Source organism: Salvelinus alpinus, chromosome 16, assembly GCF_045679555.1.
Source record: "Salvelinus alpinus chromosome 16, SLU_Salpinus.1, whole genome shotgun sequence".
NCBI classification, from domain to species: Eukaryota; Metazoa; Chordata; class Actinopteri; order Salmoniformes; family Salmonidae; genus Salvelinus; species Salvelinus alpinus.
The window spans coordinates 55,763,174-55,790,593 of record NC_092101.1 but is presented as its reverse complement, the minus strand read 5'-3'; the positions used below and the strand labels follow the sequence as shown (position 1 = coordinate 55,790,593).

The 27,420-nt window shown below is 44.0% G+C and overlaps 1 protein-coding gene across 2 annotated transcripts; it reads right to left on the bottom strand.

Annotated features, from left to right (window-relative positions):
- Positions 1-175: 175 nt before the first annotated feature.
- gtpbp6 (GTP binding protein 6 (putative)) lies at positions 176-27,102 on the bottom strand. 2 transcript variants are annotated; one of them, XM_071346631.1, is made up of 10 exons: positions 26,350-27,102; positions 25,667-25,804; positions 25,396-25,466; positions 25,157-25,287; positions 17,362-17,432; positions 10,325-10,483; positions 6,170-6,378; positions 5,204-5,352; positions 3,914-4,066; positions 176-493 (listed from the first exon to the last, which is right to left on the bottom strand). In XM_071346631.1, exons 1-10 carry the CDS (start codon positions 26,828-26,830, stop codon positions 367-369), a joined length of 1,689 nt encoding a protein of 562 aa, XP_071202732.1. In that variant the 5' UTR covers positions 26,831-27,102; the 3' UTR covers positions 176-366. The 2 variants fall into 2 exon arrangements, with proteins under 2 accessions (XP_071202732.1, XP_071202733.1); XM_071346632.1 differs by lacking the exons at positions 17,362-17,432; positions 25,157-25,287; positions 25,396-25,466 and having other exon boundaries at positions 26,350-26,976.
- Positions 27,103-27,420: the final 318 nt, after the last annotated feature.

Below are 27,420 nucleotides of genomic sequence, written 5' to 3'. Positions count from 1 at the left end.
GCTGAACCGAACGAGTGTGCTCCATACTCACTTAAAAGACCTTTGCTTGAAAAAACAAGAAAATAATTGGCTATACTGTAGTACTGTTTGTCCATTTTGAGACACCGTAGCCATTATACAAGGATTTTTGTTGTTGTAGTGGGGACAGTAACATTAGTACTCAAAAAATAAAGACTTTATTAAGGAAAATGTTTTTATTTGTATGTCAAACATTTGATGCATTAAGGTGTCTGTAATATAATAAATGTGTCAAAAACGAATGTAGACATGAATAAATGCATTTCTATGGCTGCCCGGTGGCTTCAAAAAGCCTCCTGTCAATCATCCAGGGTTTAGACACATCATTGGTGTAGACCTGTCGTGTTTCTAACTAAGTTGGAACGTCTTCCTGTAGCGTCCGTACGCAGCAGCACTGATGATCACCTTGACGACAGCAGAACCTTCATCAGGGTTAACGTCCACTTCCTGAACTGTTGCCTCCTTGTACAGCCAGCTAGAAACACACGAAGAAGAAGTTCATAATAATAACTTGATTTATATAGCGCTTTTCGATACAAATAACAAAGTGATTCACATCATAAAATAAAAGTACTAATAAAGAAACAGACAGGAGGAAGGAGAATGAAACAGATAGCTAATTAAAATCAGACATTAAAATATTATTTATAAAGGTGTGTCTTCAGCAGGGATTTAAAAAGAGGCACTGAATCTGGAAACCTAATCTGCTCTGGCAGTCTAGGGGTCCTTATGGAAAATGTCTGGCCTTTAGTTTTCAACCTAGACTTTGGAATAGTCAACAGTGGCCTGCCAGAGCATCTCAGGCTGAGTCCTGGCTCGTAGGGAGATGAATGGTCAACATTAGGCTGTGTCCTGGCTCGTAGGGAGATGAATGGTCAACATTAGGCTGTGTCCTGGCTCTTAGGGAGATGGATGGTCAACAGTGGCCTGCCAAAGCATCTCAGGCTGTGTCCTGGCTCGTAGGGAGATGGATGGTCAACAGTGGCCTGCCAGAGCATCTCAGGCTGTGTCCTGGCTCATAGGGAGATGAATGGTTAGAGATATAGAATGGGGATAAACCAAGCCTAGCCTTAAACATGAATAATATCATTTTAAAATCTATTCTAAAAGGCCCTCATTCCGACCTGAGTTAAGCGTAAATGGAACGTAATTTCCTTTATATGCACTTTTCTCTCTATGCGTATTCTGAAGTTGAACTAAAGAGAATAGCATGCTATTCACCTGCTATTCACCTGTTATTCACCTTTTATTGACCTGCTATTCACCCACTACTCACCAACTATTCAACCGCTATTCATTTGGGGGTGGAGATCAAATAAATGAAGGTGTGTCTACAGATCCACTGTATTAATGAAGGTGTGTCTACAGATCCACTGTATTAATGAAGGTGTGTCTACAGATCCACTGTATTAATGAAGGTGTGTCTACAGATCCACTGTATTAATGAAGGTGTGTCTACAGATCCACTGTATTAATGGAGGTGTGTCTACAGATCCACTGTATTAATGAAGGTGTGTCTACAGATCCACTGTATTAATGAAGGTGTGTCTACAGATCCACTGTATTAATGAAGGTGTGTCTACAGATCCACTGTATTAATGAAGGTGTGTCTACAGATCCACTGTATTAATGGAGGTGTGTCTACAGATCCACTGTATTAATGAAGGTGTGTCTACAGATCCACTGTATTAATGAAGGTGTGTCTACAGATCCACTGTATTAATGAAGGTGTGTCTACAGATCCACTGTATTATCCACTGCCTTTTTTATATTTTTATTTATTTATATATATATTTTATATATTTTGTTTGCCTTCACCTCCTTTATCTCACCTCACTTGCTCACATTGTATATAGACTTATTTTTCACTGTATTATTGACTGTATGTTTGTTTTATTCCATGTGTAACTCTGTGTTGTATGTGTCGAACTGCTTTGCTTTATCTTGGCCAGGTCGCAATTGTAAATGAGAACGTGTTCTCAATTTGCCTACCTGGTTAAATAAAGGTGAATTAAATTTTTTTTTTTTTATGGAGGTGTGTATTTTTATTTTTATGGAGGTGTGTCTACAGATCCACTGTATTAATGGAGGTGTGTCTACAGATCCACTGTATTAATGGAGGTGTGTCTACAGATACACTGTATTAATGGAGGTGTGTCTACAGATACACCGTGTTAAATGAGACACCATTCTCCATGCACCGTTATTTACAACTTGATAAGAGCTATTGATGGCCATGTACTGTTATCTCCACCCGGCACAGCCAGAAGAGGACTGGCCACCCCTCAGAGCCTGGTTCCTCTCTAGGTTTCTTCTTTTCCTAGCCACCGTGCTTCTACATCTGCATTGCTTGCTGTTTGGGGTTTTAGGCTGGGTTTCTGTACAGCACTTTGTGACAACGGCTGATGTAAAAAGGGCTTCATAAATACATTTGATTGATTGATTGATAAGAGCTAGGTAAATGAGACACCATTCTCATTGCACTATAATTTACAACTTCATAAGAGTTATTGATAAGAGCTAGGTAAATGAGTAATGCGTTTGGAGAAGGGGATTGTAAATATAAATGACACTTGTTTTAGATATATTTGATCTCACAATAGCTGGAGACAAATGTGAAACCAGTCATACAGTGCATTTGTAAAGTACTCAGACCCCTTGACATTTTCCACATTTTGTTACGTTACAGCTTTATTCTCAAATTAATTAAATAGTTTCCCCCCCCTCATCCAATGACACACAATACCCCATAATGACAAAGCAAAAACTGGTTATTAGAATTTTTTGCAAATGTAATAAAATTATATAAACTTAAATATTACATTTACATAAGTATTCAGACCCTTTACTCAGTACTTTGTTGAAGCACCTTTGGCAGCAATTACAGAATGGAGTCTTCTTGGGTATGACGCTACAAGCTTGGCACATCTGTATTTGGGGAGTTTCTCCCATTCTTCTCTGCAGATTCTCTCAAGCTCTGTCAGGTTGGATGGGGAGCATCGCTGCACAGCTATTTTCTGTTCTCTCCAGAGATGTTAGATCGGGGTTGGTGCCAGGTTTCCTCCAGACGTGACACTTGGCATCCAGGCCAAAGAGTTCAATCTTGGTTCCATCGGACCAGAGAATCTTGTTTCTCATGGTCTTTAGGTGCCTTTTGGCAAACTCCAAGCGGGCTGTCATGTGCCTTTCACTGAGGAGCGGCTTCTGTCTGGCCACTCTACCATAAAGGCCTGATTGGTGGAGTGCTGCAGAGATGGTTGTCCTTCTGGAAGGTTCTCAGACCTCCACAGAGGAACTCTGGAGCTCTGTCAGAGTGACCATTCGGTTCTTTGTCACCTCCCTTCTCCCCCGATTCTTGTAGGAAGAGTCTTGTTGGTTCCAAACTTCTTCCATTTAAGAATGATGGAGGGGACCTTCAATGCTGCAGAAATGTTTTGGTACCCTTCCCCCGATCTGTGCCTCTCAGAGCTCTACAGACAATTCATTCGACTTATGTATACTTATGTAAATAAGGTATTTCTGTTTTACATTTTGAATACATTTGCAAAAAAAAATCTAAAAACCTGTTTTCACTTTATCATTATGGGGTAGTGAGTGTAGCAAAAAAAATGTTTTTATTTTATTTTTAGAATAAGGCTGTAACGTAACAACGTGGAAAAAGTCAAGGGGTCTGAATACTTTCTGAATGCACCGTACTTACTGTATATACTGAAGAAGAAGCAGAAGCAGAAGAACATGCAGAAGCAGAAGCAGAACGCCATATGAATGAGGCTGTTCAAAGTGACTGCTACTATATTCCTGTCATTACTGTAGCAGTCACACACAGCATGTGGCTCGATTCCATTACCTTTAACCTCTTGACGCTAGGGGTCTGCCAATGTTAAGTTAACCTTACCTTAACTGGGAGCTGCTGAGGTCCACAGGGAGAGTCAGGACCTGTTTCCCTGTAGATCTCACTATAGCTTCTTCTACTACTATCTTCAGCTCCTCCAGACCCTGTTCTCTCAGAGCAGAGATAGGCAAGCTGTTGGGCTCAGAGGGCTCATAGCTGAGGATGACAACATATCCATGTAATGAATAATAAGAACTTATATATGGATAAACACCATAGTCACATATACATCTCACAGACTTTAGTTCCTCCCCTCAACAGACTTTAGTTCCTCCCCTCAACAGACTTTAGTTCCATCCCCTCAACAGACTTTAGTTCCTCCCCTCAACAGACTTTAGTTCCTCCCCTCAACAGACTTTAGTTCCTCCCCTCAACAGACTTTAGTTCCTCCCCTCAACAGACTTTAGTTCCTCCCCTCAACAGACTTTAGTTCCTCCCCTCAACAGACTTTAGTTCCTCCCCTCAACAGACTTTAGTTCCTCCCCTCAACAGACTTTAGTTCCTCCCCTCAACAGTCTTTAGTTCCTCCCCTCAACAGACTTTAGTTCCTCCCCTCAACAGACTAATTTGCATCTCACCGAAGTGTTTGAGTGTGCTGTTCTAACTGTGTGTGTGTGTACGTGTGTACGTGTGTGTGTTTAAAACTACTTGTGGACCAAAAGTCCCCACAAGAATAGTAAACGAACAAACATTTGACCAACTGGGGACATTTTGTTGGTCCCCACAAGTTCAAATGCTATATCTAGGGGGTTTAGGGTTAAGATTAGAATTAGAATTAAGTTCAGGGTTAGGAGCTAGGGTTGGGTTTTAGGTTTAGGAGCTAGGGTTAATTTTAGGGTTAGGAGCTAGGGTTGGGTTTAGGGTTAGGAGCTAGGGTTGGGTTTTAGGTTTAGGAGCTAGGGTTCATTTTAGGGTTAGGAGCTAGGGTTGGGTTTAGGGTTAGGAGCTAGGGTTGGGTTTAGGGTTAGGAGCTAGGGTTGGGTTTAGGGTTAGGAGCTAGGGTTAGTTTTAGGGTTAGGAGCTAGTGTAGTTTTAGGGTTAGGAGCTAGGGTTCATTTTAGGGTTAGGAGCTAGGGTTGGGTTTAGGGTTAGGAGCTAGGGTTGGGTTTAGGGTTAGGAGCTAGGGTTGGGTTTAGGGTTAGGAGCTAGTGTAGTTTTAGGTTAAGGTTCGGATTAGGGTACGGGTTAGGATACGGTTTATGTTCAGGGGAAATAGGATTTTGAATGGGACTGAATTGTGTGTCCCCACAAGGTTAGCTGTACAAGACTGTGTGTGAATGTTATTCTCCTCACCTGTCCACCAGATCTATCTTATTGTGGACTTCTACGATGGAGCTCATCAGTCTGTCTGGGATCTGAAGGTTCCTCAGGACATTCAACACATTCTCCTTCTGGTTCACAGTCTCTGGGTGGCTGATGTCTCTCACATGGACTATCAGGTCCTGGGGACAGAACGAGGAGAAAGAACACTATCTATACAGCAGTATGTGGACACCCCTTCAAATTAGTGGATTCAGCTATTTCAGGCACACCTGTTGCTGACTGGTGTGTAAAATCGAGCACACAGCCATGCGATCTCCATAGACAAACATTGGCAGTAGAACGGCCTAACTGAAAAGCTCAGTGACGTTTAATGTGGCATCGTCACAGGATGCCACCTTTCCAACAAGTCAGTTCCTCAAATTTCTGCCCTGCTAGAGCTGCCTCGGTCAACTGTAAGTGCTGTTATTGTGAAGTGGAAACGGACAGGAGCAACAACGGCTCAGCCGCAAAGTGGTAGACCACACAAGCTCACAGAACAGGACTTCCGAATTGTCTGTCCTCGGTTGCAACACTCACTACCGGGTTCCAAACTGTCCCTGGAAGCAACGTCAGCACAAGAACTGTTCTGTCTGGAGCTTCATGAAATGGGTTTCCATGGCCGAGCAGCCGCACACAACCCTAAGATCACCATGTGCTATACGAAGCGTCGGCTGGAGTGGTGTAAAGCTCGCCGCCATTGGACTCTGGAGCAGTGGAAACACGTCCTCTGGAGTAATGAATCACTTCACCACCTGGCAGTTCGGTTAATGAATCTGGGTTTGGCGGATGCCAGGAGAACACTACCTGCCCCATAGTGGAGGAGGAATAATGGTCTGGGGATGTTTTTCATGGTTCGGGCTAGGCCCCTTAGTTCCAATGAAGGGACAATGTAACGCTAATCGAACACCTTTGGGATGAATTGGAAACATTTTGAAATGAAAAAGTGTTGTAACATACAGAGTGAATGACGTCCTCCAGCGTAGCGGAGAAGGAGTCTATGAGCTGGTGGGGAAGCTGGGACAGGAAACCGATGGTATCCACATAAAGCACAGTCATGTGACTAGGCAGCGTCCCGGCGTGCACCGTGACGTCCAGCGTGGCAAACAGCTGATCTCTAGGCTGCAGTTCAGCGTCACCCGTCAACGCCTTGATCAGAGTTGTCTTACCTGGTGGAGAGGACGGAGTTTAACAGCAATGAACAGGCAGAAGAGACAATATTTTAATTAGATATTAAATAAGTGCTTCTGGAGGTGTAATAGTCAGTAAATAAGTGGGTAAATGCTGATCACATTTAGCAACAACAGGTGGGTAAAACACGCAAAATAGAAAACGGCTCATAATAATGTCCGGAACGGAGCAAATGGAATGGCATCAAACACCTGGAAACCATGGAAACAGACTATGGGAGGAGCACAGTACTGCATAGAGCCATGACATCATGGAACTCTATTCCACATCAGGTAACTGATGCAGCAGTAGAATCAGATTTAAATACCAGGTAAAAATACACCTTATGGAACAGCATGGACTGTGAAGCAACACAAACATAGGCACAGATGCATACAGTCGTGGCCAAAAGTTTTGAGAATGACACAAATATACATTTTCACAAAGTCTGCTGCCTTAGTTTGCATATACTCCAGAATGTTAGGAAGAGTGATCAGATGAATTGCAATTAATTGCAAAGTCCCTCTTTGCCATGCAAATGAACTGAATCCCCCAAAAACATTTCCACTGCATTTCAGCCCTGCCACAAAAGGACCAGCTGACATCATGTCAGTGATTCTCTCGTTAACACAGGTGTGAGTGTTGATGAGGACAAGGCTGGCAATCCCTCTGTCATGCTGATTGAGTTCGAATAACAGACTGGAAGCCTCAAAAGGAGGGTGGTGCTTGGAATCATTGTTCTTCCTCTGTCAACCATGGTTACCTGCAAGGAAACACGTGCCGTCATCATTGCTTTGCACAAAAAGGGCTTCACAGGCACGGATATTGCTGCCAGTAAGATTGCACCTAAATCAACCATTTATCGGATCATCAAGAACTTCAAGGAGAGCGGTTCAATTATTGTGAAGAAGGCTTCTCTGATGAATCCCCTTTCCGATTGTTTGGGGAATCCGGAAAAAAGTTTGTCCGGGGAAGAAAAGGTGAGCGCTACCATCAGTCCTGTTTCATGCCAACAGTAAAGCATCATGAGACCCTTCATGTGTGGGGTTGCTTCTCAGCCAAGGGAGTGGGCTCACTCACAATTTGCCTAAGAACACAGCCATGAATAAAGAATGGTACCAACACATCCTCCGAGAGCAACTTCTCCCAACCATCCAGGAACAGTTTGGTGATGAACAATGCCTTTTCCAGCATGATGGAGCACCTTGCCATAAGGCAAAAGTGATAACTAAGTGGCTCGGGGAACAAAACATCGATATTTTGGGTCCATGGCCAGGAAACTCCCCAGACCTTAATCTCATTGAGAACTTGTGGTCAATCCTCAAGAGGCAGGTGGACAAACAAAACCCCACAAATTCTGACAAACTCCAAGCATTGATTATGCAAGAATGGGCTGCCACCAGTCAGGATGTGGCCCAGAAGTTAATTGACAGCATGCCAGGGTGGATTGCAGAGGTCTTGAAAAAGAAGGGTCAACACTGCAAATATTGACTCTTTGCATCAACTTCATGAAATTGTCAATAAAAGCCTTTGACACTTATGAAATGCTTGTAATTATACTTCAGTATTCCATAGTAACATCTGACAAAAATATCTAAAGACACTGAAGCAGCAAACTTTGTGGAAATTAATATTTGTCATTCTGAAAACTTTTGGCCACGACTGTAGATATGTGGTAGTAGAGTAGTGGTCTGAGGTAACACACTTAATGTATTGTAGATATGTGGTAGTAGTGGTCTGAGGTAACACACTTAATGTATTGTAGATATGTGGTAGTAGAGGTCTGAGGTAACACACTTAATGTATTGTAGATATGTGGTAGTAGAGGTCTGAGGTAACACACTTAATGTATTGTAGATATGTGGTAGTAGTGGTCTGAGGTAACACACTTAATGTATTGTAGATATGTGGTAGTAGTGGTCTGAGGTAACACACTTAATGTATTGTGAAATCTGTTGTGAAATGTATTGTAATGTTTAAAACATTTTATATATAATTTAATGTTGCTGGACGCCAGGAAGAGTAGCTGCTACCTTGACAGGAACTAATGGGGATCCATAATAAACCCCAGGAAGAGTAGCTGCTGCCTTGACAGGAACTAATGGGGATCCATAATAAACACCAGGAAGAGTAGCTGCTGCCTTGGCAGGAACTAATGGGGATCCATAATAAACCCCAGGAAGAGTAGCTGCTGCCTTGGCAGGAACTAATGGGGATCCATAATAAACCCCAGGAAGAGTAGCTGCTGCCTTGGCAGGAACTAATGAGGATCCATAATAAACCCCAGGAAGAGTAGCTGCTGCCTTGGCAGGAACTAATGGGGATCCTTAATAAACCCCAGGAAGAGTAGCTGCTGCCTTGGCAGGAACTAATGGGGAGCCATAATAAACCCCAGGAAGAGTAGCTGCTGCCTTGGCAGGAACTAATGGGGAGCCATAATAAACCCCAGGAAGAGTAGCTGCTGCCTTGGCAGGAACTAATGGGGAGCCATAATAAACCCCAGGAAGAGTAGCTGCTGCCTTGGCAGGAACTAATGGGGATCCATAATAAACCCCAGGAAGAGTAGCTGCTGCCTTGGCAGGAACTAATGGGGATCCATAATAAACCCCAGGAAGAGTAGCTGCTGCCTTGACAGGAACTAATGGGGATCCTTAATAAACCCAGGAAGAGTAGCTGCTGCCTTGACAGGAACTAATGGGGATCCATAATAAACCCCAGGAAGAGTAGCTGCTGCCTTGACAGGAACTAATGGGGATCCATAATAAACCCCAGGAAGAGTAGCTGCTGCCTTGGCAGGAACTAATGGGGATCCATAATAAACCCCAGGAAGAGTAGCTGCTGCCTTGACAGGAACTAATGGGGATCCATAATAAACCCCAGGAAGAGTAGCTGCTGCCTTGACAGGAACTAATGGGGATCCATAATAAACCCCAGGAAGAGTAGCTGCTGCCTTGGCAGGAACTAATGGGGATCTATAATAAACCCCAGGAAGAGTAGCTGCTGCCTTGACAGGAACTAATGGGGATCCTTAATAAACCCAGGAAGAGTAGCTGCTGCCTTGACAGGAACTAATGGGGATCCATAATAAACCCCAGGAAGAGTAGCTGCTGCCTTGGCAGGAACTAATGGGGATCCATAATAAATGGTTGATGTATTTGATACCATTCCATTGATTCCGCTCCAGCCATTACCACAAGCCTGTTCTCCCTAATGAAGGTGCCACCAACCTCCTGTGCCCATAATCCCCTGTCTCTCACCACAGTTGGTATAGCCCATCACCCCGTCTCTCACCACAGTTGGTATAGCCCACAAACCCCAGTCTCTCACCACAGTTGGTATAGCCCATCACCCCATCTCTCACCACAGTTGGTATAGCCCACAAACCCCTGTCTCTCACCACAGTTGGTATAGCCCATCACCCCATCTCTCACCACAGTTGGTATAGCCCATAACCCCGTCTCTCATCACAGTTGGTATAGCCCATAACCCCCTGTCTCTCACCACAATTGGTATAGCCCACAAACCCCTGTCTCTCACCACAGTTGGTATAGCCCATCACCCCATCTCTCACCACAGTTGGTATAGCCCATAACCCCGTCTCTCACCACAGTTGGTATAGCCCATAACCCCGTCTCTCACCACAGTTGGTAAAGCCCATAACCCCGTCTCTCACCACAGTTGGTATAGCCCATCACCCCGTCTCTCACCACAGTTGGTATAGCCCATAACCCCGTCTCTCACCACAGTTGGTATAGCCCATCACCCCGTCTCTCACCACAGTTGGTATAGCCCATAACCCCGTCTCTCACCACAGTTGGTAAAGCCCATAACCCTGTCTCTCACCACAGTTGGTATAGCCCATCACCCCGTCTCTCACCACAGTTGGTATAGCCCATAACCCCGTCTCTCACCACAGTTGGTATAGCCCATCACCCCGTCTCTCACCACAGTTGGTATAGCCCATAACAGAGATGATGGGGAAGTCTCTGTGTTTGCGTTGGGAGCGGAGCAGGTGTCTCTTCCTCCTCAGATGTTCCAGAGCAGAGCAGATCTTTAGCTGTCTCTCCTGCAACACTCTCTGCTGTACCTCCATCAGCGTCTCACCTAGAGACAGGGAGTGGTTAGTCACCTAGAGACAGGGAGGGAGGGGTTGGCCACCTAGAGACAGGGAGGGAGGGGTTGGCCACCTAGAGACAGGGAGTGGTTAGTCACCTAGAGACAGGGAGGGAGGGGTTGGCCACCTAGAGACAGGGAGGGAGGGGTTGGCCACCTAGAGACAGGGAGGGAAAGGTTAGTCACCTAGAGACAGGGATTGGTTAGTCACCTAGAGACAGGGAGTGGTTAGTCACCTAGAGACAGGGAGGGGTTGGCCACCTAGAGACAGGGAGTGGTTAGTCACCTAGAGACAGGGAGGGAGGGGTTGGCCACCTAGAGACAGGGAGGGAGGGGTTGGCCACCTAGAGACAGGGAGGGAGGGGTTGGCCACCTAGAGACAGGGAGGGAAAGGTTAGTCACCTAGAGACAGGGAGGGGTTAGTCACCTAGACAACAGGGAGGGAGGGGTTAGTCACCAAGAGACAGGGAAGGAGGGATTAGTCACCTAGAGACAGGGAGGGGTTAGTCACCTAGACAACAGGGAGGGAGGGGTTAGTCACCTAGACAACAGGGAGGGAGGGGTTAGTCACCTAGAGACAGGGAGGGAGGGATTAGTCACCTAGAGACAGAGAGGGGTTAGTCACCTAGACAACAGGGAGGGAGGGGTTAGTCACCTAGACAACAGGGAGGGAGGGGTTAGTCACCTAGAGACAGGGAGGGAGGGGTTAGTCACCTAGACAACAGGGAGGGAGGGGTTAGTCACCTAGACAACAAGGAGGGAGGGGTTAGTCACCTAGACAACAAGGAGGGAGGGGTTAGTCACCTAGACAACAAGGAAGGAGGGGTTAGTCACCTAGACAACAAGGAGGGAGGGGTTGGTCACCTAGACAACAAGGAGGGAGGGGTTGGTCACCTAGACAACAAGGAGGGAGGGGTTGGTCACCTAGACAACAGGGAGGGGGGGGGGTTAGTCACCTAGACAACAAGGAGGGAGGGGTTAGTCACCAAGACAACAAGGAGGGAGGGGTTAGTCACCTTGACAACAAGGAGGGAGGGGTTGGTCACCTAGACAAATGACATTGAACAGGTGCTCCAGACCCACTTCCAGTACAGTAAGTGAGGTGAGGAAGCAGAGACATCCAAAGGTTCATTACTGTAGGCTTACCTGACCCCATATTACTGTAGGCTTACCTGACCCCATATTACTGTAGGCTTACCTGAACTCATATTACTGTAGGCTTACCTGACCCCATATTACTGTAGGCTTACCTGACCCCATATTACTGTAGGCTTACCTGACCCCATATTACTGTAGGCTTACCTGACCCCATATTACTGTAGGCTTACCTGAACCCATATTACTGTAGGTTTACCTGAACTCATATTACTGTAGGCTTACCTGACCCCATATTACTGTAGGCTTACCTGACCCCATATTACTGTAGGCTTACCTGACCCCATATTACTGTAGGCTTACCTGACCCCATATTACTGTAGGCTTACCTGACCCCATATTACTGTAGGCTTACCTGACCCCATATTACTGTAGGCTTACCTGACCCCATATTACTGTAGGCTTACCTGACCCCATATTACTGTAGGCTTACCTGACCCCATATTACTGTAGGCTTACCTGACCCCATATTACTGTAGACTTACCTGACCATATTACTGTAGGCTTACCTGACCATATTACTGTAGGCTTACCTGAACCATATTACTGTAGGCTTACCTGAACTCATATTACTGTAGGCTTACCTGACCCCATATTACTGTAGGCTTACCTGACCCCATATTACTGTAGGCTTACCTGACCTATTACTGTAGGCTTACCTGACCCCATATTACTGTAGGCTTACCTGACCCCATATTACTGTAGGCTTACCTAAACTCATATTACTGTAGGCTTACCTGACCCCATATTACTGTAGGCTTACCTGAACCCATATTACTGTAGGCTTACCTGACCCCATATTACTGTAGGCTTACCTGAACCATATTACTGTAGGCTTACCTGAACTCATATTACTGTAGGCTTACCTGACCCCATATTACTGTAGGCTTACCTGAACCCATATTACTGTAGGCTTACCTGAACTCATATTACTGTAGGCTTACCTGAACCCATATTACTGTAGGCTTACCTGACCCCATATTACTGTAGGCTTACCTGACCCCATATTACTGTAGGCTTATCTGAACTCATATTACTGTAGGCTTACCTGAACTCATATTACTGTAGGCTTACCTGACCCCATATTACTGTAGGCTTACCTGAACCATATTACTGTAGGCTTACCTGACCCCATATTACTGTAGGCTTACCTGACCCCATATTACTGTAGGCTTACCTGAACTCATATTACTGTAGGCTTACCTGAACTCATATTACTGTAGGCTTACCTGAACCATATTACTGTAGGCTTACCTGAACCATATTACTGTAGGCTTACCTGAACTCATATTACTGTAGGCTTACCTGAACCCATATTACTGTAGGCTTACCTGACCCCATATTACTGTAGGCTTACCTGAACCATATTACTGTAGGCTTACCTGACCCCATATTACTGTAGGCTTACCTGACCCCATATTACTGTAGGCTTACCTGAACCCATATTACTGTAGGCTTACCTGACCCCATATTACTGTAGGCTTACCTGAACCCATATTACTGTAGGCTTACCTGACCCCATATTACTGTAGGCTTACCTGAACCATATTACTGTAGGCTTACCTGAACTCATATTACTGTAGGCTTACCTGACCCCATATTACTGTAGGCTTACCTGACCCCATATTACTGTAGGCTTACCTGACCCCATATTACTGTAGGCTTACCTGAACCATATTACTGTAGGCTTACCTGAACTCATATTACTGTAGGCTTACCTGACCCCATATTACTGTAGGCTTACCTGAACCCATATTACTGTAGGCTTACCTGAACTCATATTACTGTAGGCTTACCTGAACCCATATTACTGTAGGCTTACCTGACCCCATATTACTGTAGGCTTACCTGACCCCATATTACTGTAGGCTTATCTGAACTCATATTACTGTAGGCTTACCTGAACTCATATTACTGTAGGCTTACCTGAACTCATATTACTGTAGGCTTACCTGACCCCATATTACTGTAGGCTTACCTGACCCCATATTACTGTAGGCTTACCTGAACCCATATTACTGTAGGCTTACCTGACCCCATATTACTGTAGGCTTACCTGAACTCATATTACTGTAGGCTTACCTGAACTCATATTACTGTAGGCTTACCTGACCCCATATTACTGTAGGCTTACCTGACCCCATATTACTGTAGACTTACCTGAACCATATTACTGTAGGCTTACCTGAACTCATATTACTGTAGGCTTACCTGAACCATATTACTGTAGGCTTACCTGAACTCATATTACTGTAGGCTTACCTGAACCCATATTACTGTAGGCTTACCTGAACCATATTACTGTAGGCTTACCTGACCCCATATTACTGTAGGCTTACCTGAACCATATTACTGTAGGCTTACCTGACCCCATATTACTGTAGGCTTACCTGACCCCATATTACTGTAGGCTTACCTAAACTCATATTACTGTAGGCTTACCTGACCCCATATTACTGTAGGCTTACCTGAACCCATATTACTGTAGGCTTACCTGACCCCATATTACTGTAGGCTTACCTGAACCATATTACTGTAGGCTTACCTGAACTCATATTACTGTAGGCTTACCTGACCCCATATTACTGTAGGCTTACCTGAACCCATATTACTGTAGGCTTACCTGAACTCATATTACTGTAGGCTTACCTGAACCCATATTACTGTAGGCTTACCTGACCCCATATTACTGTAGGCTTACCTGACCCCATATTACTGTAGGCTTATCTGAACTCATATTACTGTAGGCTTACCTGAACTCATATTACTGTAGGCTTACCTGACCCCATATTACTGTAGGCTTACCTGAACCATATTACTGTAGGCTTACCTGACCCCATATTACTGTAGGCTTACCTGACCCCATATTACTGTAGGCTTACCTGAACCCATATTACTGTAGGCTTACCTGAACTCATATTACTGTAGGCTTACCTGAACCATATTACTGTAGGCTTACCTGAACCATATTACTGTAGGCTTACCTGAACTCATATTACTGTAGGCTTACCTGAACCCATATTACTGTAGGCTTACCTGAACCATATTACTGTAGGCTTACCTGACCCCATATTACTGTAGGCTTACCTGACCCCATATTACTGTAGGCTTACCTGACCCCATATTACTGTAGGCTTACCTGACCCCATATTACTGTAGGCTTACCTGAACTCATATTACTGTAGGCTTACCTGACCCCATATTACTGTAGGCTTACCTGACCCCATATTACTGTAGGCTTACCTGACCCCATATTACTGTAGGCTTACCTGAACTCATATTACTGTAGGCTTACCTGAACTCATATTACTGTAGGCTTACCTGACCCCATATTACTGTAGGCTTACCTGACCCCATATTACTGTAGGCTTACCTGAACCCATATTACTGTAGGCTTACCTGAACTCATATTACTGTAGGCTTACCTGAACCCATATTACTGTAGGCTTACCTGAACTCATATTACTGTAGGCTTACCTGACCCCATATTACTGTAGGCTTACCTGAACTCATATTACTGTAGGCTTAGCTGAACTCATATTACTGTAGGCTTACCTGACCCCATATTACTGTAGGCTTACCTGACCCCATATTACTGTAGGCTTACCTGAACCATATTACTGTAGGCTTACCTGACCCCATATTACTGTAGGCTTACCTGAACCATATTACTGTAGGCTTACCTGAACTCATATTACTGTAGGCTTACCTGAACCCATATTACTGTAGGCTTACCTGAACCATATTACTGTAGGCTTACCTGACCCCATATTACTGTAGGCTTACCTGAACCATATTACTGTAGGCTTACCTGACCCCATATTACTGTAGGCTTACCTGACCCCATATTACTGTAGGCTTACCTAAACTCATATTACTGTAGGCTTACCTGACCCCATATTACTGTAGGCTTACCTGAACCCATATTACTGTAGGCTTACCTGACCCCATATTACTGTAGGCTTACCTGAACTCATATTACTGTAGGCTTACCTGAACTCATATTACTGTAGGCTTACCTGACCCCATATTACTGTAGGCTTACCTGAACCCATATTACTGTAGGCTTACCTGAACTCATATTACTGTAGGCTTACCTGAACCCATATTACTGTAGGCTTACCTGACCCCATATTACTGTAGGCTTACCTGACCCCATATTACTGTAGGCTTATCTGAACTCATATTACTGTAGGCTTACCTGAACTCATATTACTGTAGGCTTACCTGACCCCATATTACTGTAGGCTTACCTGAACCATATTACTGTAGGCTTACCTGACCCCATATTACTGTAGGCTTACCTGACCCCATATTACTGTAGGCTTACCTGAACCATATTACTGTAGGCTTACCTGAACTCATATTACTGTAGGCTTACCTGAACCATATTACTGTAGGCTTACCTGAACCATATTACTGTAGGCTTACCTGAACTCATATTACTGTAGGCTTACCTGAACCCATATTACTGTAGGCTTACCTGAACCATATTACTGTAGGCTTACCTGACCCCATATTACTGTAGGCTTACCTGAACCATATTACTGTAGGCTTACCTGACCCCATATTACTGTAGGCTTACCTGACCCCATATTACTGTAGGCTTACCTAAACTCATATTACTGTAGGCTTACCTGACCCCATATTACTGTAGGCTTACCTGACCCCATATTACTGTAGGCTTACCTGACCCCATATTACTGTAGGCTTACCTGAACCATATTACTGTAGGCTTACCTGAACTCATATTACTGTAGGCTTACCTGACCCCATATTACTGTAGGCTTACCTGACCCCATATTACTGTAGGCTTACCTGACCCCATATTACTGTAGGCTTACCTGAACCATATTACTGTAGGCTTACCTGAACTCATATTACTGTAGGCTTACCTGACCCCATATTACTGTAGGCTTACCTGAACCCATATTACTGTAGGCTTACCTGAACTCATATTACTGTAGGCTTACCTGAACCCATATTACTGTAGGCTTACCTGACCCCATATTACTGTAGGCTTACCTGACCCCATATTACTGTAGGCTTATCTGAACTCATATTACTGTAGGCTTACCTGAACTCATATTACTGTAGGCTTACCTGACCCCATATTACTGTAGGCTTACCTGACCCCATATTACTGTAGGCTTACCTGACCCCATATTACTGTAGGCTTACCTGACCCCATATTACTGTAGGCTTACCTGAACCCATATTACTGTAGGCTTACCTGAACCCATATTACTGTAGGCTTACCTGAACCCATATTACTGTAGAACCCATATTACTGTAGGCTTACCTGAACCCATATTACTGTAGGCTTACCTGAACCCATATTACTGTAGGCTTACCTGACCCCATATTACTGTAGGCTTACCTGACCCCATATTACTGTAGGCTTACCTGAACCCATATTACTGTAGTCTTACCTGAATCCATATTACTGTAGGCTTACCTGAACCCATATTACTGTAGGCTTACCTGAACCCATATTACTGTAGGCTTACCTGACCCCATATTACTGTAGGCTTACCTGAACCATATTACTGTAGGCTTACCTGACCCCATATTACTGTAGGCTTACCTGAACCATATTACTGTAGGCTTACCTGAACCATATTACTGTAGGCTTACCTGAACTCATATTACTGTAGGCTTACCTGACCCCATATTACTGTAGGCTTACCTGAACCATATTACTGTAGGCTTACCTGACCCCATAATGTACCTGGAGCCGCCCCCCTGCTGGTCCAAGTTGGCCACCTCATTTCTCAACCGGGATCTGTACATGTTGGAAAACATCATGTTCAATGGTATTTCATTGTTCAGAACAGATTCAATGGAGGTGCATTAAAATTACACTAGTTGGTGCTGTGGATCACATACTGGAAAAATCCACTTTACCACAGATTATCCATTATACTGACCAGATACTCTAACGGCCGCTTTAACAATGAAAATAAATGTCTTGGAAGGAAGTCGGGAGGAGGCAAGATCAGGCAAAACCATGCTCCGCGTGTGAACAGGCACAACGGTTTTCACTAGTTACCACAGCTACAAAGTCCAAATTCACATTCATTAACATTTGCTTTTTGGTCTTAATTTAAGGTCAGGCATAAGGTTAGGGTTGAGGTTAGGCAAGGGGAAAATAAGCTGTTGCCCACAAGGAGTACAGAGTGCACGGGCACATAGACAATTAGCCCACTCATTTTATGACGCTCTAGTTAAAACCAAGATACCATTTTTACCAATAGGTGAGGTGGTCCCAGAAAGCTGAATAAAGGACAGTCCCCTGTAGCTGGGCTGCTTCTTATTGACACATTCATCATATCCTTTACATAGATGGGATGCTTCTTATTGACACATTCATCATATCCTTTACATAGATGGGATGCTTCTTATTGACACATTCATAGTATCCTTTACATAGATGGGATGCTTCTTATTGACACATTCATCATATCCTTTACATAGATGGGATGCTTCTTATTGACACATTCATAGTATCCTTTACATAGATGGGATGCTCCTTAGTAACACATTCATAGTATCCTTTACATAGATGGGATGCTCCTTATTGACACATTCATAGTATCCTTTACATAGATGGGATGCTCCTGAGATAAGGGGTTGAGAAAGGAGTCAATATAGTCTGCCACATTACATGATTCACTCCCACAATCTGAAACAATGGGCCAGGGGGTATCTGGGAGGGAACAGTCCATGAACCTGGTCCTTATGTATTTTAACCAATGGGACGGCCAGGGGGTATCTGGGAGGGAACCGTCCATGAACCTGGTCCTCATGTATTTTAACCAATGGGACGGCCAGGGGGTATCTGGGAGGGAACCGTCCATGAACCTGGTCCTCATGTATTTTAACCAATGGGACGGCCAGGGGGGATCTGGAAGGGAACGTCCATGAACCTGGTCCTTATGTATTTTAACCAATGGGACGGCCAGGGGGGATCTGGAAGGGAACGTCCATGAACCTGGTCCTTATGTATTTTAACCAATGGGACGGCCAGGGGGGATCTGGGAGGGAACCGTCCATGAACCTGGTCCTCATGTATTTTAACCAATGGGACGGCCAGGGGGGATCTGGGAGGGAACCGTCCATGAACCTGGTCCTTATGTATTTTAACCAATGGGACGGCCAGGGGGGATCTGGGAGGGAACCGTCCATGAACCTGGTCCTTATGTATTTTAACCAATGGGACGGCCAGGGGGGATCTGGGAGGGAACGTCCATGAACCTGGTCCTTATGTATTTTAAACAGTAGGTAGAACTTTCTCGCTGTAGGCCTGTCAGGACCATGCGTTTGTTTCGATGAAATATATTTATCTTTCTGTAGATCTTTTATAATTTCTCTAATCTTCCTCTGAGTTTCAAGCAGTAAGGAATGCGGTAGTAATATATAGTGCTGGACATAGTTAAATTGTCTGTTTGCCTCTATTAGATATTGTGTTTTATCCAAAATAACTATTTTTGAACCCTTATCCGCTGGTTTAATCACTATGTCCTGCTTTTTCCTTAAATTCTTTAACGTTATCCGTTCTTTCTCAGTCAGATTGTCCTTATCCACTGTTCTATCTGAGATACCAGAAAAGGCTTCTATGTCCTGCTCAATGAGCCTTTGTATTGGCTGTGAGATAGAGTCCAAATCGGGTTCCCATTTTGATCTTTCTATAAACGGTATCGGTGTTGAATCTGTAGTATAATCAGAATGATCCAACATTTTCATACGTCTGTGCTATGAATGCAGGTCCCTTCTCAGAGCCTCCCTGTCCATCGCTGAAGGTGTAGCAATAGAAGTGAGTCCCCTCTCAAGCAAACCCCTCTCTGACTCTCCTAATGTAAATGTCAGAGACTAAACCCCTCTCTGACTCTCCTAATGTAAATGTCAGAGACTAAACCCCTCTCTGACTCAGAGACTAATTCAGAATATTAGACTGGGCGGGTTCTCCCGTTCTCCCAACCTCTAGTTGAACTGTTTAAGCCATGACTCTGATCATCTGATCTGCAGTATCGGCAGTCCAATGGACCAGATCACGAGATTCCACCCTGAAATTACGCTCATGCACCCCAGTCAGCGCCATACAGTATCGTTTGATCATTTAATTTGTCTGCCTGATAAGTGCCTGCTGTCTCTCTGCCAGTTGATCTGACAATTGTATAAGTGACTAGAATACCTCTGTATGGGGGGAAAATCTTCCGAGCCAGACCCAGACGGGGGTACTGGAGTGAGCCATGTTGCCCTGACTGGTTTAGATTAGTATCAAGATTAGAGCTAGGGGTTGCTGTGGTGAGCTTTGTTCTCGTGTGGTTGAGGTTAGGGTTAGGCATAAGGTTAGCATGTGTGGTTGAGGTTAAGCATAAGGTTAGCAGTGTGGTTAGGTTAAAAATCACATTTTAAGAAGATAAATTGTAGAAATGGGTGGGGTTTATGTCTTTGTGGCTGTTGTAACTATCGACGACCACTCCGATATAAAGTGTTTTTTCTCAAAGTTGCAAGGATGTAGGGCTGACTCCAATTAATCGACTGGTCGATTGTTTGGTCGTTAGGCTGTTGGTCGACTGAGATTGTTTTAGTCGAGTAGTAACAAATATATAGTCTATTCAGACCCTTTGACTTTTTCCACATTTTGTTACGTTACAGCCTTATTAGAATTGAGTCAACACCGATACCGTTTATAGAAAGATCAAAATGGGAACCCGATTTGGACTCTATCTCACAGCCAATACAAAGGCTCATTGAGCAGGACATAGAAGCCTTTTCTGGTAGAATAGAATGGATTCTTTATTTTTTCCCCCTCATCAAGCTACACACAATAACCCATAATGACATCACAATACCTCATAATGACATCACAATACCCCATAATGACATCACAATACCCCAGAATGACAAGCAAAAAACGTTTTTTAGAATCTTTTGCAAATGTATAGAAAAATGTAAACTGAAATATCACATTTACATAAGTATTCAGACCCTTTACTCAGTACTTTGTTGAAGCACCTTTGGCAGTGATTACAGCCTTGAGTCTTCTTAGATATGATGCTACAAGCTTGGCACACCTGTATTTGGGGAGTTTCTCCCATTCTTCTCTGCAGATTCTCTCAAGCTCTGTTGGATGGAGAGCGTTGCTGCACAGCTATTTTCAGTTCTCTCCAGAGATGTTAAATCGGGTTCAAGTCCGGGATCTGGCTGGGCCACTTAAGGACATTCAGAGACTTGTCGCGAAGCCACTCCTGTGTTGTCTTGGCTGTGTGCTTGGGGTCGTTGACCTGTTGGAAGGTGAACCTTCGACCCAGTCTGAGATCCTGAGCGCTCTAGAGCAGGTTTTCATCAAGGATCTCGCTGTAATTTGCTCCATTCATCTTTCCCTCGATCCGGACTAGTCTCCCAGTCCCTGCCGCTGAAAAACATCCCCACAGCATGATGCTGCCACCACCATGCTTCACCGTAGTGATGGTGCCAGGTTTCCTCCAGACGTGACACTTGGCATTCAGGCCAAAGAGTTCAATCTTGGTTTCATCAGACCAGAGAATCTTGTTTCTCATGGTCTGAAAGTCTTTAGGTGCCTTTTGTCAAACTCCAAGCGGGCTGTCATGTGCCTTTTACTGAGTAGTGGCTTCCCTCTGGCTACTCTACCATAAAGGCCTGATACTGCAGAGATGGTTGTCCTTCTGGAAGGTTCCTCCATCTCCACAGAGGAACTCTGGAGCTCTGTCAGAGTGACCATTGGGTTCCTGGTCACCTCCCTGACTAAGGCCATTCTCCCCCGATTGCTCAGTTTGGCCGGGCGGCCAGCTCTAGGAAGAGCCTTGGTGGTTCCAAACGCCAATCAAGTTGTAGAAACATCTCAAGGATGATCAATGGAAACAGGATGGACCTGAGCTCAATTTAGAGTCTCATAGCAAAGGGTCTGAATATTTCTGTAAATAAGGTATTTCTGTTTTTTCACAAACATTTCTAAAAACCTGTTTTCGATTTGTCATTATGGGGTATTGTTTGTAGATTGATGAGGAACATTTTTTTTTAAAGTAATTTGAGAATAAGGCTGTAACGTAAGAAAATGTGGAAAATGTCAAGGGGTCTGAATATTTTCTGAATGCACATTGACAACAGCTCTGTGAAAAGAGTGTGAATGCCCTGACTTCTGCTGAGGCCGTATCACCATAAATACTGTCTAATGTAGACGTGGGACTGGCAATGCGCCCAGATGCACTTCTCTCTCCAGCCAATTTGTGCACATTCATTGTTTCATAACTTCATTGTGTGAATTGTTTGTGTTTGATTATTTTTTTTATTTTTATTTTATTTGACCCCCTTTGCTCCCAAATTTCCGTGGTATCAAATCGCTAGTAATTACTATCTTGTCTCATCGCTACAACTCCCGTACGGGCTCGGGAGAGACGAAGGTCGAAAGCCATGCGTCCTCCGAAGCACAACCCAACCAAGCCACACTGCTTCTTAACACAGCGCGCCTCCAACCCGGAAGCCAGCCGCACCAATGTGTCGGAGGAAACACCGTGCACCCGCCCCCCTCGGTTAGCGCGCACTGCGCCCAGCCCGCCACAGGAGTCGCTGGAGCGCGATGAGACAAGGATATCCCTACCGGCCAAACCCTCCCTGTGTTTGATTCTTAGTGTATATCAATTCCCCATTACATATATCACCAGTAGTACATTTACCGTTAATTCTTATAATTTATAATCTACAATGTTTGTTACTTTGGTTACGGTCATTTATTTTAATGCATTCATTATTATTATTCCTGTCTTCCTGTTCTCATTGTTGGAGTGGACACATTTGTTTTCAGAGTGCTCTTTGGTTTATTGAATTCCGTTTACGCGTTCTGTCAATTTAGTCATTGTCTTTTGTTTGAAGCGCCCCTCTCAATGTTGAGTAAGGACGCACACGTATAGAAGCAGGCCAATAGGCTACCTGGCCTGCACGCAAATGTAGGCATATCAATGTGCCCATCTGGGGAACTGATAGTATTTCTGATTGGCTTAACGCTTATAGATGACCTGGAGCCAGTGGGTTTGGCGACGAATATGAAGCGAGGGCCAGCCAATGAGTTCATACAGGTAGCAGTGGTGGGTAGTATATGGGGTTTTGGTGACAAAACGGATGGCACTGTGATAGACTACATATTGCCATTGCCAACTATGGAAAAATAGTCTACATAAAGCCAACAAATAAAAACATTGCAGCCTGCAGGTAGAAAATATCCTGATAAAAATAACTATCCTATAAATCACAGTGGCTACACATGGCCAGTCTGCAACAAACTTGAAACATTGTATCAATTATTAAGTTGAGTCCGGCCTTGAAACATTGTATCAACTATTAAGTTGAGTCCGGCCTTGAAACATTGTAACAACTATTAAGTTGAGTCCGGCCTTGAAACATTGTATCAACTATTAAGTTGAGTCCGGCCTTGAAACATTGTATCAACTATTAAGTTGAGTCCGGCCTTGAAACATTGTATCAACTATTAAGTTGAGTCCGGCCTTGAAACATTGTATCAACGATTCTCCATTGGGAAATCAAGCACTGAGAATTACAGTAGTTCCTCAATGTATATGAAAAATCTCTCTCCTCTTCGATAACCACTCAGCGTGAAAGGGGAACATGGCATGCTGCGATCCACAATAGGCTTCTTATCAGTGCTTGACTTGGACTGAAATAAGTTCCGGTACACATTTTGAGTGCTGCTACTGTTTATATTTAGTTGCAGGAGCTCCACAATACTTTTGAGCTAAAATTCTATAAGAGGAACAGGAGCAGTAGAAATGTGAGGTGCCGGTACTCTGCTCCTGCCCAAGTCAAGCACTGCTTCTTATCCCTTGCGCAAATAGTCTGTCCTGAGCACAATGGCGGGGGAAACTAAGGGCCCAGAAGATTTTATACAATGTTGCAAGTTCGCTAGGGCAAGCTTCACCTGGACTCAACTTCATAGTTGATACAATGTTTCAAGTTCGTTGCAGATATGTAGTCTATCACAGTGCCATCCGTTTTGTCACCAAAGCCCCATATACTACCCACCACTGCGACCTGTATGCTCTCGTTGGCTGGCCCTCGCTACATATTCGTCGCCAAACCCACTGCCTCCAGGTCATCTATACATCTCTGCTAGGTAAAGCCCCGCCTTATCTCAGCTCACTGGTCACCATAGCAGCACCCACCCGTAGCACGTGCTCCAGCAGGTATATCTCACTGGTCATCCCCAAAGCCAATTCCTCCTTTGGCCGCCTTTCCTTCCAGTTCTCTGGAAGGAACTGCAAAAATCACTGAAGCTGGAGACTCATATCTCCCTCACTAACTTTAAGCACCAGCTGTCAGAGCAGCTCACAGATCACTGCACCTGTACATAGCCCATCTCTAAATACTACCCTCATCCCCATACTGTTATTTATTTGATTTATTTTGCTCCTTTGCACCCCAGTATCTCTACTTGCACATTCATCTTCTGCACATCTATCACTCCAGTGTTTAATTGCTAAAATGTAATTATTTCGCCACTATGGCCTATTTATTGCCTTACCTCCTTTGCACTCACTGTATATAGACTTTTCTATTGTATTATTGACTGTATGTTTGTTTATTCCATGTGTAACTCTGTGTTGTTGTTTGTGTCGAACTGCTTTGCTTTATCTTGGCCAGGTCGCAGTTGTAAATGAGAACTTGTTCTCAACTGGCCTACCTGGTTAAATAAAGGTGAATAAAAAAATACAAGTTACTTTTTAGGTTTGTTTTAAGATACAAAGAGTTTTATAAATTAAACTGTTTCACAAAAATGTGCATAGGAAAACCATAACTGGCACACAGATCAGTAGAAATGGTAAGATAAATTGTCATTCCACATGAGAAAGGTTGCCGACTCCTCGTGTAGACTATTACCGTCAACTTCAAGAGAGTAACGGCAGAATCTGAGAGAGCCAGCGGGAGCAGGAGAATAGTTGGGTCAGGTTAAGGTTTTTTTCTTCTGGGTATCTAGAACTCTGGCGCCCTCGAGGCATCAAAACGTAAGCTTAAAGCATCAGACAAGCTCAATGAACATAGTTGATCGTATTAAAACACATTGGCTGTGTCTATATATGGTAAAATACATGTTTAAAAATGTTGAGCAATCGATTGGTCGAAAGAATAGACGACTTTCGGTCAACCAAGATTTTTGGTGTTGGGGACAGCCCTACCAGGATGTTACGTGTCCTACTTATATCAGTACACTCGTAACAACCTAATCATTACGAAACTTCTATTCGATCAAATAAGCCTCACGTAGCAAATAAGCCATTCCAATATCTGTTAACCAAATTCGAAATTCATTGACATCCATACAAAATCTCCTTGATTGGTGTGCGAAAACACCACCTGCTGGATAAAACAGATTTTGGGCTCAATTATCCCTCTCGCTTTGCCTCTACCTTTCTACATTGTATTACATTAGTATGAATACTTGGGTGATACATAGGTAAAATACCAGGACGCTACCTGAGCAGTGGAATCTCAGCCAGGGAGACCTGTAGTTTGGCCTCCTTGGTTCTGGCATTACAGCGGAAGATATGGAGAACCACAGAGTATCTGTCAAACACCTTCACCCCCCACGCCTCCTCAAACTCTTTCTGAAAGGAAAATATACTATCAGAGTCAAGTCTATGCAGCCATATGCCACATTGTGACAGGTCTATGGGACAATAGAGACGGGTAAAGCTCTCGTCTCCCACTCTCACCTCTGAGGCAGGGGACAGACGCTCCACGTTGACAAACACAGCACTTACTCCTGGAGTTCTTCTGATTCTCGCTGAGAAAAAAACAACAACACAATTCTGGATTCTGGACTCAATACAGTAATGCTAAATAGTGACTCCCATTACATATCACCAAACATTGCCTGTCAAATTGTGTCAGGGAGAAAGAACAGACTTCATTAAACAGGGTTAGGGCGAGGGTGAAGGCAGGGTAAGTTATGGGGTTAAAACAGGCGGGGGGAGACCTGCAGACCTGTGAGTGTCTGGAAGTTGCCTTTGCCAAAGATCATCTTCTTCTCTGGTGTCTTGGTGGAGAGGATGATCTTGTCGATGACACTCCAGTTCTGTAGAGTGTTGACCAAACCCACTGCCTCCGCCATCATCAGATTAGCTGTGAAAGAGACACATGAGAGAACTGCTTCGTCCCAAATGGCATCCTACTCCCTGTATAGTGTTCTATGTTTGACTAAGGTCCATAGGAGGCCACTGGGGAACAGGGTGTCATTTGGAACTATGACATGGGTGGGTATAATTTGTGGAACGTTCCAACAGGAATCTGTTCCAAAAACTTCGTAAATAACAAGGTTGTCAACAAACAACGTATACAAAGTTGTATAGCGGCAGAATAAGATACCAGGTAGGGAGTGGGCTATTTCATTAAGTTTTTCACTCGCTGCGTTTATTCTGGAAAATATCTGTCCTTACTCTGGTAGCCGATGGACAAACATTAAGAATAAGCTACGTGGTGAGTTGATGCCTATTCGTCAGCTAGTTCAATTGATCATGCCACTTTGTATGCGTTGTTTGTTGGCAACCTTGTACTTTACAAAGTTTTTTGGAACAGATTCCTGTTGGAACATTCCACAAATGAAACCCACCCTAATGACATAACTGCCTGGCATGGGTTTAAAGGCCAGCTCCGGAGTTTCCACTCACCTGTGGTCAGGTACTGCTTCCTGCTTCCCCATTTCACATCAGGATGGACAATGAAGACGCGGTGGTCTCCCTCTCCGACCATAGGGACCTGGTGCTGAAACAGCTCATCTATCTCACTGTCATCTATATAACCGTCCTCCTCCCTGCCCAGGCTTTCATGTCCTGGGGTATCATCCTCATCCCTAATTGTCTGCTGGTATGTTGACAGTGAAAAGCCTCTGTGTTGTAAAGGGATAGATGTCTGCCATGACACTGTTGTAGTTCTGTGACGTTGAAGCCCATATTGTGAGATATGCTGATATGATGATTGATTGACATGATGTGATCTCTTATGGCATTTATAACTTGTTGGTACCTTAAGCCAGTTCTCTGCGCAGTAAAGCTGCTGATGCCTCAACTGTACACACCACGAATATGTCCTTTTTGGGAATAAACGTGTAACTATATTGTTACCTAACATACAATACTTTATGGTTGACATGATAATGGTTTCCTAACGTTAGCTAGTAGCCTAGCTATGTAGCGAACTAGCTAGCTACCGTTAGCCAGCTAACTTTGCCACTAACCTTGTAACTGGGAAGTGAGTGAGACCAAAACAACGCATTATATCTACAGTTCTAGGAAATTAGCTACAAAACCTTTTCACAATATTGAATCAGTGGTGAAATGCAATCAATTTTGATGACAGAAGCGACTTATGGAAAAGGTCTAAAATAATGTGCTGGTGTTGTTTTGAAACTGCACATGTCGACTAGACACTTCCGGTATCACATGTTTTATTTATGTTTCTGAAAGCAGACAGCACCTCCTGGTGGACATAGTGTGGCAGAGAAGGCACAATACCTCAGCCAACCATAGACATTAAAACCAGGATGTTAGCCATGTTATTTGCATCACACCGACTGATGTGCATACCGACACAGCTTCCTGGTATAATGGTAAAAAGCAGTCGTTCTAATAAAAGAAGCTTCCATGATTATTTCATTCCTATGTAGGCCACTCCAGATTGTCACATAAACCACGTTTCCATCCACAGTTTTTATGTGAGTAAAGTCATCCAATATTAAAAAG